This window comes from Cyprinodon variegatus, unplaced genomic scaffold, assembly GCF_000732505.1.
Source record: "Cyprinodon variegatus isolate N-32 unplaced genomic scaffold, C_variegatus-1.0 Scaffold613, whole genome shotgun sequence".
Classification (NCBI taxonomy): Eukaryota; Metazoa; Chordata; class Actinopteri; order Cyprinodontiformes; family Cyprinodontidae; genus Cyprinodon; species Cyprinodon variegatus.
The window spans coordinates 269,105-284,592 of NW_015151066.1; the positions used below are offsets into that span (position 1 = coordinate 269,105).

A 15,488-nucleotide genomic window follows, 5' to 3' on the forward strand; every position below is an offset into this window, starting at 1 on the left:
ATTGAAGTTTCACAAATCAGAGAAAGGCTTTACAAAACCCAAACCTGGTTGTCATTATTCTAAAACTAGTTTAGAATAAACTAGTCCAGGTTTGACATGTGTAGGTATATTTTTTTTATTAGAGTAGATTAAAGATGCTGAAGGTAGGGAAAAATGAAGTGGAATTGCCCTTTATTAATTTCCCGAATGGGAAGCTCGAATCGGAAGCCAACTTCAGCTTGGTTCTGAGGTGAATTAATGCTGGAGAGCCATTCCTGCACAATCCTGCCCGCTATTATCATGACTCACTCCATCATCTGCCAGGGCTTGCTAAGGCCCCACCCCCATTCAGAGAAAATTGGGAAAATTAAATGAGCTTTATTATAACCGTGAGGTTTTAACAGAAGAATTGATTTCACGCAATAAAGAAAATGCGAACCAGGGCGTGGCCTGCTTCTGTGATGAAAAAAAAAAATATATATATATTAAAAAATATATACATTTAATCACCAAAAGCCCTTTGTTTTCATATTTTAAAGAATTTTGGCGTTTTTCAAAATGTCCCATTAAATCTTCCAGAGCTGATGAGATCATTTGCATTCCAGCATTTAAGGGAACAAATCTGAACAGTTCACCGCAGATGGTAGCCTTCTGTTTCACTGATTGTTTACCAACCGCATAAAAATAAACTCCCAGTCACAGCATTTTTCAGTAAGACAATATTTAAGATATAAAAAATAAATCTTGTTTTTTTTCCCCATTCATTTAATGTCCTATATGGGGTTCTATTAGTGCCAAAAATATGTAGCCCATGTGTCTACATCTTCTAAGTCTAAGATTCTCTAGACTATTTCATTTTCTAAAGTGCAAGTAAGCAGCAATGATAAAAACGTTGTGATGAACAAAAGTGATGTAAACATATGACTGTGTATTTACAGTTCCAACATTTCAGTTTGTTTTGTTTTTGATTGTTTTTTTTTAATTTAATAACCCATTTTACATAACATTTAGCAGTCTATTGGCAGTGGGGAAGAACCTGTTCTGGAATCTGCTGGATCTGCATCGGATGCTTCATAGCCTCTTTCTAGAAGGCAGCAGAAAGAACAGACCATCTATATCGGAGGTCTTCAACAGGGGGTCCGCGACCTCTAGGGGGTCCACAGAGGTACTGCATGGGGGTCGCGAAAGTTTTGGTTGATTAGACTTTTTTATATATTTCCCCCTGCTATTTTTTTCTACTAATTGAAATGTCTTTAAATACACATTAGCATGAATTCAACACACTGTAGTAAACGGATAAATGGAAGCAGAAGATGCCTTTCAGTCATCAATGCACACATTCAGCGACACACAGGAGCTCTTTCAAGCTGGGCACCGTTTCCTTCACAACACCTGTCCCATCAACCAGGAATCAGGATCAGAAATACTTTAATAATCCCAGCGAGAAATTGACTTTCATTACATTACCCCATCTGTAATAGAGTGACTACAGGACCAGTTTGATATAACACAATTTCACACAATATATATACTTATGGGGTCCCCACTCCATCTCGCCATCAGTTTTGGGGTCCTTGGCCTGGAAAACATTGAAGTTATTGAGGTTATGCCGCAATCCTTTGTATGACACTGCACTCATTTGCATGTTTTCCTGGTCTTTCCAATCAGTTGTGCTTTTATGGGTTTTGAAGTCATTTGGTGATTGCCCTTTTGCCCTATCTGTATTGGATATGGCCTAGTATTTTATCTTTCTCATTATATTTGGTACTTTGCATTCTGTACTGGCATAGAGGTTAAAATATTAACCTGAGGAATGGGATACTTACTAGAAATGGATTTTTAGGTAAACTAAAACCGATAAGTAGGTCATCTCTGCTCTAGGGGCTGCCTGGATTCCCTGGAGCATATGTTTCATTAAAAAAAAATAATAATAGGGATAATAGGGAAGATAATAGGGAAACCCTTCTTGGGTTAATTTGCTTAAGCTACTGCCAAGTCTTATGCCACTTTAAAATCATGAAATTGCATATTTAGAACCTTGCCCACAACATGAAGGCTTAAAGAGCTGATGTGGCAACACGTCCTGATTCAATCTAGAACATTTCAAGAACAGATAAGAAAATCCTAACTCTTATCTAATCTGCAAATCAAGCCTCATTGACGTGAGCTTTAAGTAAAACATCTGCAACAGATCTGAGCAGTCTCCATTACCATTGTAAATCTAATGGTTGCTCATATTTTGCCCACCCTTTTTAATAATCAGTGTCCCCACATTCTCAACTTGATTGGCAAAAATGGCATAAATGATGGGCAAAGGGTGAGTTCCAGGTGCAAAAGGCAACACTATACCTTTTAGCCACTAGGGGCGCTAGATCTGGAACTAGGTGTAAAGTCATAACTATACCTCATGATATCAGATGAGTTAGACCGTATATCGACCAAGTTAGTAAATTAACTAACTCTTGTTAGCTTTTGATTTCTAAAGTTTGTGTTTACAAAATCAGTTTGTTTTACTAACAATTTAGAGCTAGTCTTTAACTAATGTCAAATGACACCGTAAAAAGACATCATGGTAAAAAATAAGCTTTGAAAACGTTCTTTAATTTCCACATCAGGTTCACAGAAAATGTATATCAAAATCAGAAATAAATAATACTAATTAAAATATTAAAACTAAAGTTTTCATAAAACACATCTTAAAGTCAAAGCAATAATCAATCTGGCAGTTTTCAACCTCAGAAACACAAAAATTGAAAGAAAAAGAAAGTGAAATGGGATAGAATTTTAAATTTTTACTATACAAAAAATGTGATTTTCAGGCTTTTAACCCATTAAAGACATACATGCAAGTTTGTTTGTTTTTTTGTTTCAAGAATGGTGAAACATTTGTGCTTAGGTTTCCTTTTTTTGAGGGGTTACCTGAGCTCTTGAAAAAAAGGTTTTGTCAAAAGTTCAGTAAAGGTATTTACTTTTTTATTTTTAGTCTTTAAAGTCTCTTAATATCACATTTTAGTGACGGTTCTTTTTCCAATTATCTTGGCATTAAATAAAACTTTTTAAGTCACTTTAGGGATTACAGTACAAACAGTAGTTTCTTGGCTTCATCTAGTCAATGAAGCCAAGAAACTCCTCATCCATGTCGTCGCTAGACTGGAAAATTTCCCAAAGTTTCAGTAGCGAGTTCTCAGGTCCTTGCTCTACAGACTCAAGGTTTGTGTCCACTTTCCGTCTTTTGTGCTTATAAACTTTGATCTTTCTCTCAATTTTTTGCAGTGTAGACACTATTGGCATATAAGGGATTTCTTCTTCCTTTTCAGAGAAAATGTTTTCAGTCTGTGAGAATGTTTTCAGTTCATGGACAGACTCAGACAGAATAGCATCCTTGTTTGTATCCTCAGGTCCATGTGTCACTGCACTGAAGTTGCTCGCTGATGCCTCACTTCGAAAGTTTGTACCTAGCAAGTAAGAAACTGAGCTGTTTGTGTCTTTGTGAGGAATTTTGCCGACAAAACTAACACAGTCTTCCTTGGAAGGAGAGGAGGCAACAAATTCCCCATCTAAGTGAGTGTTTTCTGAATTCAGTTGAGGACTGGTGATCCGCTCAGGTTTTGGAGTTGAAAGCTTCCGTCTAGTTGTCCTTCTGCAAACCAGAAACCTGTGCTTGGAGCTGTCCGAGTAAGTGTAGCAGTTCCTTTTCTTTCCTTGTACACAGATGTTTCCCAAATATGATTCTGCAGATGCATCTCCAATCAAATCCTCCTCTTCCTTAATGGTTTGTGAGGGACTGTCATCTCCTTGAAGAATTGGGCCAGCTTCCCCACATGGTTCAGGTACCAAAAGAACAGAGGATACACTGCACTTTGGCCTATAGAGAAAAAGCAGAAATTAACTGAGTGGAAACAAAACAAAAAACTGATCAGTTTCCTTTTTATGCCGTGACTGAAAAGGAAAAATTACCTTGAGGCTTTAGCCTTGATGGGAAGGAAACTGAAGTGCAAAGCAGAAACCAGTTGGTCCACCACCATGTACTCATCACTCCTGGAGAAAGCCTTGTGACGTTCACTCTGCAGATGCTATACAAAAATCACTCAGTTAAATTATTCAGTGATGATTTAATGACTAGAGTCAATTAGTGAAGACATCGGGGTATACAGAGACTAACTCCACACAACAAACAAAATGCAGACAAAACCTGCTTCTAGGTAAACTAATAATTAATCAACATAGCAAACAGTGAGTAATATGTTTAGCACTTGGGACAAAAGGAGCACTTATACATGTTTTTTAATATATCATGTTCCATATTATAATAATCCACAATCAATAAGAGTATTAAAACAAGTTATAATATTTATATGATTTATAATGCATGACAAACACAAATGAAAACCATCAAAGCAGTTCCTCTGAAAATTAAAATGATAGTTTAGGGTACAGGATGTCATTTTGGTCAATAGTCATGGGGAAGAATATTTGATAACATGACAATTAGCAGTGAGTCACAAGAGAGCAGATCACAGAAGGGTCATTTCTCAAGAAAACTGCCATTTCAGAAACTTATATCAAAGCAGATTATTTGAAAAGCTGCAATGCAGAAAATGTTAAAAACAACAAGGATAGCTGTAACCTTGCGGACTTTAAAGTAGTTAAAAACGTGAGGACTTCACAGGGTGTCACTATCACTGGTTTAAGAACTCAAAGAGTCAGGCAGACTTATCCAGAACATAAACTAATGCCATCTCTTTCCTAGGGTCAGTTGACTCTCCAATCAGCAAAAATGTTTAGATGTCTCAAACGGATTTGGGAAAATTAGGTCTGGCTGATGTCTTCTTGGTCCAGAGTAGGGCATTCACCAAAAAAAAAAAAAGAAAAATCAAGTAGTCTCTCCGTAATTAAGCTATGTCAACTCACATCTGGGCAACTCCAAAGTATATATAGTCTGAAGTGGGAAAAAATATATATCTTCTACTAATTTCCTTTAACATATATTGATAAGTGAGTTCTGAGCTTCATTCATTCAGGCCTTAGTGCTGGAAAGCTATACGGTGTCTAAGGGAGAGGGGTTGTTTATCCTATTAAGAGAGTGTTTGGAATAAAAATAATGATTCTCATAACATACTAGACTGTTTCTCATGGATTATTCAAAAACTGTGTGTAATTTCCAACAGTCTGTCTCTGTTTGGGTATCGATATGTGAAGAACTTCACAGCTCTTTTGCAGGCTTTAATTTTTTGAGATAAATGCCGTCTAGATCAGAACATCATACTGCGAGTACTGTCGTGATTGATAGTGCTTTGTCATGTCTTTAGTTCAGCTCTGCAGGAGTTGCGCACAGACTCTTCCGTGGTTCAACACCTTTAATGTGGCAAATAAATGTCAAGAGATCAGATCACAAAAGGGTCATTTCCTCAGAAAACTGCCACTTCAGAAAGCTATATCAAAGAAGATTATTCCAAAAGCTGCAAAGCAGAAAATGTTAACAAACAACAAGGATAACTGTAACCGCTGTGTGAATTCGCGACATTTGTTCTCCTTGTTGCCTGCTGCTAGCATGTGGTTGTGCTAAAGGAAAATTCACACTTTCTTCTTTGATTTCAAACTTTGACATACGCCCCCTGGCAGTTGAAGAAAAATCCACAGAAAACTGCACCTTCGCATAAGCCGCATGGTTTAAAGCGTGGGGAAAAAGTAGTGGCTTCTAGCCCAGAAAATCCAGTACGGGGCACCTACAGTGTATGTAGTGAGTGATTTATAGTCAGACAGTGAGTAATGTGTTTAAAAAAAACATTTCTATTTTTGAATTACAACAGATGTCACAGAATATCCAAATAAAATGCTGTCATGCTTCCATCTCTTTTGCAATCATACCATGTTGAGCTGGTCATATTTGACTAAGCAGCACTCGCAGTAACCGCCTCGCTTCTTCTCTCTGTTCTTTTTTCGGCCTTTTTCCTCAGCAGCTGCAGCTTTCACTCTCCTGTAAGAGACAAAAATAAGTTTCAAATAGCTGTCCATATTATAGTTCTGATGCTAGCCATTTTAGACGTGTTTTGTTAAATCTAAAGCCTGTTTCAATCTTATTCAGTTGAATCATAAGTAATGTTTACAGATGTTAACTTTTGTTTACATGATCAAAGACTTTTATCTGTGTAATGGAAATGAAATGTGTCAGAGTGAGCTTTCTGGCTAAACTGTTACCCTGGTTGATGCAACACTTACATAGTTTGTTTGCTGAGAGGAAGACACAGAAAAATTTAGAAGCTATTTATCCCCAGCTCAACAAAAACTAAACTTCAATGATTATACCAGTTTTGCTCTTATAAGGCCCCAATTTATGAATAACCTACTATGTACTAATACCACAGGTTTCATAGTCGCCAAGATTACCAAACACCACAAAAATTTAGGACCTAATTTAAAGAAAGTAAACAAAATATATAAATATAAAATTAAATTGACTAAATAAACTTTGCAAAAATAAAATAAAAAATAAATCTTATTTGACAAAATAGAAGTAGAGGAATTCTGATTAAAAAAAAATTGTCATCTGGGTCTATATCTAAAACTCTAATTTAAGATAACATTTTAGATATAGTATAGGCATAAATTTGGAATAAATCAAAGACATTTTGCTGGAAGATAAGGAATAAAAAATCTGGGCAGAAGCATTTTTCATACTTGCTGGTGCTGCAGTTTGTTTACAGTTTATCAAGTCGCAAGTGCAGAAAAAGCATAGCAGAAAGCTGATGCTAACAGGCAGAACACATGCACACCGCTGTGCTTTGAAACCCATTATTTTCTGGCCGAGGAGAGTTTCTCAAAAATTAGTCTGACTTGCATGTATCAGACTGGAATGCACATCAGGATCACAGAGGACTTAGGGAAATGAAGGAAAATCAAGGCTCCCTTTGGGCATATGCAAAGGTGTAACAAAAGTCACAATAAAACTATTTTTGGCATAACTCCAAGGCACAATAGAATACCTGTGTCCATGCTGTTTGATTCCAGAGGGATGTTTCCCCTCAACACAGAACGGACTGTAGGGAGCTGCTGTCGTCAGGTAAAACTCAGGCAGGTGTGGCATTGTGGTGTAGATCGGTCGATAATGTCTGATAAAAGAAAAGTACTGATTATATGTAAACACTTTTTAAGAGAGGCAATACATGTTATGCACCTTTAAATGTTGGTATACCTGCTTGAATCCTCAACCTTAATAAAAGGTTTAGCGATCCGCCCCGCTGCAAATGACATCACAACATTGAGCATGCAGGCAACAAAAGTAATCTGAGATCTGAATATAAATGAAAGCTGTTTGAAACTACAGATATTTACCTTTTGATTTCTGAAAAACCTTTGCTGAAGCTTCAACTTTCACCTATTATAATAGATTAAAAAAAATAAAATGGGAATTAATAATGTTGACCAAGTGTATTTCAAATTAAAAAAATAAAAAATTTCCATAGGTTTTTTTTTTTTATTCCGACATTTTTAAACTCACTTGTAATTTATCAGCAGCTGTTTTTGAGACCTGGTTCCTGAAAATTTTCTTTTTCTTCTGAATATAAACCAATACATCTGAAAGTGACATAACAGAAAAGAAAAATGAAAAAACAACCATAAAAGTGTGAAGACATAACATTATATTTTAATCATGTTTTCACCAGCGTAAGCTAAAACAACCAACCATCCAAGTAGAGGATTTTGACACCCCACTCCAGCGCATTTGACAGGATTCTGTCCATTTGTACCCTTCCCTAAAAGACCAAAACAGCAGAAAAAGTCAGTCCAGAAAAAATATCTACATATAAAAATCTGTAAATGATGGTAAATATCAGTGTTGCATTAACAAACCTGCCCTGTCACGACTCTTTCCACCAGAGATTTCCCTCGACTCTTGATCACCTATGACAGAAACAAAGTTAATAATGTAATGTATCCAAAAAACATCTGAACATCTGAAGCAATGTGCTATCAATAATAAAATAAAACACCAATACAGACTTACTGTATCCACTGAACCCTGAGGTCTGCTTTTAACATTGTCCACATTGTTTGAAGAAGGCTGTCGGTTGGAATGGGGGTGTGGGGAACTCAGTCCAGAGTCGGGACTGGGGACAGGGGAGTCCTGTCTGAGGCAGTGCACATGCTTTGCCTCCCACTTGTTGGATACCAGATACTTGATTTCCTTACTGAAGAACTTCTCCACAGTCTAAATGAACAGAACAGAGAGATGGGATAAAACTTCAGGGCAGAGATTGTTAACATCTAAAAAAGCCACAACAATACAGAGAATAAAATGATTCGAGCAGTTTAAGGCAGACCAAGGTTATCAATTTGTAAATATTTCTGCTGCTTCATAATTCACATCTAAATCTCTGATTGTGCACCTCATTTTAAAAACATTTACAAAGCAAAATTCCAAGAGATCAGTTATAGGTTAAAACAAAACACAAATGTCTGCTTTTTGGTAAAAGACAAAAGAAATGAAATTTTAGTATTATTTAATATTTATATATATTTACTTAATTTTATATTTTTTTTTTTACATCTTCGATTCATAAGAGGCTGTGGTAGGTCCAGACAAGACTGTGGTAGGCCACTACAACACATTAGTAAATACTACCTTTCAGTAGGATGGTTATCAGAGCCATTTTAGCAAAGCTTTCTGCCACTGGCATGCATGCCAGAACAGCTCGACAATTTTATTTGGCTCTGCCAAACCGGCTGATTCGATAAAGGATGGTTTAGTTCCTTCAGTTTTTCTTTGCAACAGATGGGCTTTGTCAGCTTGCCTGTCAGAGGCTTCAGCTGGTGTTCTGTATCTTCATCCCCAACCACATTGGCATTATCCAATATTGTACATTACCTACTTAATAATCCATGAAATGCTATATCATAAGCTTGTTATCCAGTGCAGTGGGTTGGTAATAGCAATTGATTATGCAGTGTACAAATAATAAGTCAGATCTAAATTAATGAATATTCAGTTATTAGTGTTAACTAATCTAATAAGCCAGTGTGTTCAGTGTGGTAGAGAAAGCAAGACAGACTCTCTGAAAAATTCAGTTCTTGTTGTGGGCAGCAGTGTTGCTTTCGTCAACCATGAGAATGACGAAATTATTTTGTCGACGCTCCTTTTTTTCATGATGATAATGAAAACCGATGAGCTAAAGATGGATCTTTGTTGACGATAACTTGATAGTAATGGGTGAGAGTTTTAGTCAACGAGATGAGACTAAATAAAAATTAGCGGGTAGTTGGTCAGACATTTAAAATGCATCATTGTGCTACAATCTGCTAAGCAGTATCAGCCGTGCTGCTGCGTCCTGTTTGAACAGGCAGCCCACCTGCCATGCAGCGGTTCTCATTCAGCATGACCAAAGATGGATCATGGCAGCATCGGCATGGGTTTAAATAATCCAGAATGGTCCAGGTGTCTGACAAAACTGCGCGCTAAACTCTGACAAACTGTTCTTCCAGCTGTGCTTGTGATGAAATGCGTCTTGGCGTGTGTGTAGCTCAGAGTCTCAGTACTTTATGCACCACACTGATGGTTCAGTGCTCTTCCTGCTGTCGCTACTTAATAAACTATGTGGATGATCATCCTCTGACAAGTATAAAAAATCCCTTTGTCTAACTATCAAGATTTTATTGCTTCCAGCTCACAAGAGGTGATGCTAAACGTCCTTCAATTTCTACCAAAAGGAATCCCTAAATTCTATCCAAAGAAAATATTTCATTGCATACTGTTTATTTTTGGATAAAAAGCCAGATGAAATGGTGCATAGATCTTTGAACATTTCTCTCTCACTGTTCTTGTTTCTATATAGTTAAATATTATGTAAATATTTCCATGAATTGATATTAAATTTTTCTCTCTTTCCTTTAAATATTTCAACCTTTTAGTTAGCATCTTCATTCAATTTAGGTCTGGATTGGCACGGCATTACAAGGTAATTATGAAGGTTCTCTCTGTATTTTCTTTTTTATATCAAAACCCTGTAAATTTAAATCTAATTTGACCCGAGTAGTGGTAACCAAGGGGCAAATTCTCAGAAATAAAGCCAAAATTGCCAAAGAAGAAAGAAGATTTTTTTTTTTCTTTGCTTGTTTGGAGTAATGAAGATTTTATTGATCTGTGTGTAATGCATAATTCATAGTAGATTAGGAAGTATTTGCATCGGGATGGAAACATTATATGTATAAAACCATTCCTTTTTTGTACATTTTGTTAGCTTGTCTGTCTGATATATTAATCAATATGATGTGTTGAACTAAATCTCCTATTTTCAAAACTTTTGTGAAACTCTTTTGTATAAAGTAGGGCATTCAATTCATAAAAAAGTTTATTTGAATTCTATAAATCAAAGTTTTCTGGCCTAGAGCAATGATGAACTGTACAGAAGCATTCTATATCCAGCAATTGTAGTATCTTGGAAAGGGCTGTCAGTCTGAAGAATCTGTTATTTGAAATTGTAAAAGTCACTTTTTTTGTAAAATAAAACTGACTAAAACTAGACTCAAACCTTTTCAAGTTTTATTCAACTAAAACTATCACACATCATTATGATAAAAATGCGACTAAGAATAATAAAGTTTTCATCCTGAAGACTAAGACTTAATCTAAGATGGTTTTCAAAAACAACACTGATGGGCAGAGAGATATTTGGTAATGGAGAAAAGCAGGAGGATATTCAGAAGGAAGTCTTGTACAAGAGAACTCACAGACCATTCAAACACAAAAATAAGTGAGTTTTCTTACCCCACCCAGAAGCTTGATGTCTCTCTCCAGTGTCTCTGCTGTTTTGGAGGATTGTAGATCCAGGTAAAACACTTTCCCAGCAAAAGGTTTGACATGTGCTGAAGATGATACTTTAGAAGTTTGCTTTGCCTTGCTCACTGAGGTCTTCTCATCCACAGCCTTTCCTAAAGTAAAACATTTAAAAACTGTTAAAAGGTTTTGTGGTGGTGACATTTCAAAAACAAAAGAACCACTTCTCCTCACTCATAAGATTTAATGCACAGATTGGCATCTAGAAGGTGCCATTTTGTCATTTTGAAAAAAAAAAAAAAAAAAGACATAAAATTATCAACTTTAAACTAACGTAACCTGGAAAATAGTCATGAATTTTGTTGAAGCTAGGGCTGCAACTATTTTTGCATTATTTTGCAAATCGACTAATCTGTCGAATATTTTTTTGATTAATCAATAATCAGATAGCCAAAGGTTTCTTAAGCAAGATTTTTTACGAAATTAAACCAGGTGAAAATAAGTCTTTTCCACTAGTGGAGTTCTGGAGAGAACATATTGACAGACAACATTTTTTTTTCTTAATTGCAAAATATTAAAATACTTTTTTACTATTTTGATAACTTACTGCACTAAGTGGGTCGCAATGTCAGCTAAAGGTGTATTTTACAGTCTCTGTACTCCATTTAACGATTAATCGATTACTAAATTAGTTGATGATTATTTGAATAATCAGTTAATCACGATTAAACTCATTAACCTAATTAATTGTTTCAGCCCTTGCTGAAACCAACTTCCCCCACCACCTATTAAAGAACTGTTTATTTAAAACTAAAGCCGGCAAACTATAAGTATTCTGTGGTATACATAATTCAAACCTAATAAAATTAGTAGATTTTAATGTATATTTCCATCAATCTATGTAAAATAATAACTAAAAACAGCAACGTCATGAAATGTTACTTTAAATATCAGCAGACAAATGAATAGTTATAAAAGCAGTCAGAGTCGAGAAAACTTACAAATATGCCCAAATAAAACGATCAAGACTGCTGTACACAGTGTAAGAAAGGCTTGCAAACGAGTATTTGTTGCAAAGTTAAAAGTTCAATATGAATTTGCTTAGGAAATTCTATCTTGTTTTGGCTGAACTCAGTTGTTATTTTAAGTTATATTTTTTAATTCCCCAATAGCCATGATTTTAAGCCATAGCAGGCGTATTGAATGTATAAATGTCAATTTGTATTTTGTGTAAAAAACAAAACAAAAAAAACTGTGGAATCTATACTGGAAAACCTAAAAATAGCTAAAAAAAAATTGCAAAAAACAACAAACAAGACTGTACCTTGCCAGTTGGGTCCAGGACTCTGATGATGATTCTGACCCTGTTTCGGTTTCATTTTTTTTTTTTCTCACAGAGAAAAACAAAAGAAGACCGTGTCCTTTTTAACCCATACAGTCCTCAGCTCAGTGTGTATGACGGACTTGGGAGTTATCAACAAACAAAAACAGAAGAAAAAAAAAACTAATTTAGAATCATATTTATATAAAGGTTACAACGACATGCCTACCATTTAAATCTCATGTATCCGGGTTTCTAATCCAAACTCGGTGGAGGCTGTACAAGTGCTCTACACGATATGTGTTGTTATTGTTATTATAAAAAGTTAAATAGCTGAACTAACTAGACTTTCTTTCTTTGTTAAATTGAGGAAATTTGAGTGCCCGGTGACTTTCTGCATCAAAACTATCGACTATATACTTTTATCTTCACATTCCTCCCAACGGTCGGTTCCCGCTTTTAAATCCGGTGTGTCAACTCAGGGATGCCAGGTCTCTTAGTTTCCGGTCACAAAATATGGTTCTCTTTATCCCATTACTAAAGCAATATGATAAGAACAATATAAAACAGGAATGTCAATAGGAGGAATTTGTTTGAAAACAAAATAGCTTACCAGAGTGTTTGATCCATACAGCAATCTATATTTCTCCTTGTGTCATTTCATCGAAACTCCTATAACCTGGCAACCCCAAACTTACGTAAACTCATTCCTTTTGCTTAAATGTGCTGTTTCTTCGCAGTTCGCTACATAAGATGGAATTTAAAAAAAAAAATCGGATAAAGTCCTGTTTTTCAAATTTCAACCCAAATTAAACATTTTCTAATATTATTTTTATATGATTAAATAATGAAAAATAATATGTTGAATCTGCCGGTCTGTGCCGCTTTGTTATGTCATCTTGTACCGTTTGCGGTGTAAACACACTTGCTAGTTTTGGGTTATGACCCTCTGATCCTACACACGTGTTTCATTTGTGGCTTTCTATTATAGCCTTTAGGACAGGATTCACTATCGTGTTATTTGAAGATAAAACCCCTAAACGGGACCATGATTGACTTCATTGAAGACGTCGTTTGTGGTTTTGTGTTTTAAAAGGTAGGTGGTTAAGTAAGGCAAGCGGCTAACTACGGTTAGCCAAAGACCTCTCCATATAATGGCTACGATGGTCGTTTAATAACATAGTAATAATGTCGTTATAGCAAGCAGTGTCGGATATGCATAAATGCGTATAAACTTTGTATATCCCTTTTTTTTTTTTTTTTTTGCAAAGACAAAATGACTCGTCAAAGTGTTGCCTCTCCTGCCATGGAAGGCATTACTCCAATCCAGCAGATGATTTCTTCCTGCTCCGGAGCCCTGCTTACATCACTACTCGGTGAGAAATCCTGCCATTATATTAAACATCTGTTTATACATGGATTATGTAGTCAGATACTTATCTCCTCACACCTGCTTTGGTGCCTTAAATAGTGCAGCTTACCCTTTACGTAAAACCTGCATTTATTAGGTATTTACTTACAGGTGCTTCTCTAGATTATATGACTAGAGTTCATTTTAAGCGTTTATTCCTTTTAAATCGTATGGTTCATGGTTTTATTTTTGATGAGTCATTCTTTGCACCCAACTGGCAAAACGTGAAAAATGCAGGAGGCAGAAGAAAAACATGATTAACCGGTAATTGGCACTTTCCTTGATTAAAAACAGGCTAATCATCTCCATTCCTCTTTGCTCTGATGTGAAAATGTATCAATCTTCAACCATTAGATGCATACATTTTAAAGTGCAGATACAATAAATAAGCCTTTATACATCAGTAGGGAAATTATCTCCTTATAAACAAAAACTAACAAGGCAGAAAACAACAAATATATATATTTAAATGCACTAATAAATGGTGGAATAATCTTTGAAATAGACAAGAATATATGATATAAAATAAAACATGTACTATGATATATAGCTCTATGTATGCACCCTGGTGCTCTATCTTTCCAGATCTTTTTCTTGAAAAGAAAATTACATTTCATAACTTCTATGTATTAAATAACCAGGAGACATGACAACAGATTTTGATAGAAATTGTAATCTTACTTAGATCAGAGAAATTGCTTAGAATATACAGAAGGCAGCTGCTCACCTCTGGGCTCATCAATCAGGAAGTGGCCCAGATTAATAGTTAAAAAGGCATTTTATACATCTCCAGTCTGCTACATCATATTATTTTACATCAGACACATTAGCAGATGATTAGACATTCTATCAAAATATCACACTTTGTTCTTAGCTGAAGGACACTGCTCTCATTCCATTTTAAAATCTTTGCCAAGTACAGAATGAACATTATAACTGTATATCCAGACGGAGGATCTGTTCTAATTAGATTAAAATGTCAGTTCTGATGCAAAAACTGGCAGCCCATACCAGGGTGTAATAAACTCACACATCATCAATGATAATTATCCTAACAGTACAGAAATGTATTTATAGACAGTATATTTCTTAGCAGAATAATAAAGCAAGTTTTTGTCTGGAACAGATGCAGATATCACATGGATATATCACAGATCATTCAGTGGACAGTATGGCTGAACGATTCTGACAAAAATGTAGTTGCAGTTATTTTAAACCAATATTGCAATTGTGATTTTATTTCAAATTTTCTTTGCACCAACTACAATGATGTAAATTACTCCAGGGTTTAGGTTTTTTCATGACCTTGGAAGCTTGCTTGTCAAAAATCCATTGTTACAGAACTTAACTGTAACCTTTGTGTGGAAAAGAAATGCTAGATTCTGCCTGCATGCATGATTTTGTGTGCTAGTAGCTGCATCCCTCTCTTCCCTTCTGTGTGGCAGCAAACCAACTTTAAGAATGTTGCCACCACCTAAAGAGTTGGAGTGAGATGTGTAATTGCTTACTTTTGTTAAACGTAATATGGACAAAAAATTGAGGGTCTCTGTGATTTGAAAATTGGGATAGTGGACTGTAATGCACATTTAACATTATTATTACAATGACCAGAAAAATTCAAATAACTTATTGCATACGTTTGTCAAAGAATCTGATGGATGAGGAGCTACTTTTGGGTCTCACTTATTTTCCTTCTTCTGGGACTTTAAACTGCACAACAAAACCTTAAACCCCACATTAACCAACCAAATCTGGCAAGTTTTTGCTTTTTTAGAGGAGATCACACCCACTAATAATTAGTTAATCAGTGTGATCGGATAAGATGCACCAGGCCACTGCTTATCCTCTTAAGTCCTCTGGAAGCAGTAAGGCTGGATCTAGTTTTTAACAAACACTTCTGCTGCATTGACACAATGTGTGTTATATGACATAGATTATTGTCCAACTGAGGTTTTATTGATGAAAAGTTGGGATTATATTTCTAGCAATATAGATAATAATATAAG

General features: G+C 35.6%; 2 protein-coding genes across 4 annotated transcripts in view; one reads left to right on the top strand and one right to left on the bottom strand.

Moving 5' to 3' along the window:
• Positions 1–2,642: 2,642 nt before the first annotated feature.
• On the bottom strand, positions 2,643–12,542 carry dbf4 (DBF4 zinc finger). Of its 3 annotated transcripts, none has more exons than XM_015392880.1 (13): positions 12,301–12,541; positions 12,075–12,213; positions 10,742–10,905; positions 7,985–8,188; positions 7,831–7,881; positions 7,664–7,733; positions 7,478–7,554; positions 7,312–7,354; positions 7,172–7,217; positions 6,963–7,088; positions 5,848–5,956; positions 3,937–4,052; positions 2,643–3,844 (listed from the first exon to the last, which is right to left on the bottom strand). In XM_015392880.1, exons 2-13 carry the CDS (start codon positions 12,127–12,129, stop codon positions 3,085–3,087), a joined length of 1,821 nt encoding a protein of 606 aa, XP_015248366.1. In that variant the 5' UTR covers positions 12,130–12,213; positions 12,301–12,541; the 3' UTR covers positions 2,643–3,084. The 3 variants fall into 3 exon arrangements, with proteins under 3 accessions (XP_015248366.1, XP_015248367.1, XP_015248364.1); XM_015392881.1 differs by having other exon boundaries at positions 12,492–12,535; XM_015392878.1 differs by having other exon boundaries at positions 12,075–12,542.
• Positions 12,543–12,968: 426 nt separating this feature from the next.
• Positions 12,969–15,488, top strand: part of slc25a40 (solute carrier family 25 member 40) — an 8,162-nt gene continuing 5,642 nt past the window's right edge. The window contains exons 1-2 of the mRNA XM_015392920.1: positions 12,969–13,167; positions 13,343–13,447. Of these exons, the coding sequence (XP_015248406.1) occupies positions 13,348–13,447 (100 nt within the window). The 5' untranslated portion in view covers positions 12,969–13,167; positions 13,343–13,347. The remainder of the gene's footprint in view (positions 13,168–13,342; positions 13,448–15,488) is intronic.

What these genes read in the sequence shown, in the direction of transcription:
- dbf4 (XM_015392878.1), bottom strand. Translation starts at nt 12,129, where the DNA reads ATGAAACCGAAACAGGGTCAGAATCATCATCAGAGTCCTGGACCCAAC. An exon ending in ACATCAAGCTTCTGGGTGGG is followed by an intron (nt 8,189 to 10,741) that starts GTAAGAAAACTC and finishes CTGTTCATTTAG; the next exon opens with ACTGTGGAGAAGTTCTTCAG. An exon ending in CAAAATCCTCTACTTGGATG is followed by an intron (nt 7,555 to 7,663) that starts GTTGGTTGTTTT and finishes TGTCACTTTCAG; the next exon opens with ATGTATTGGTTTATATTCAG.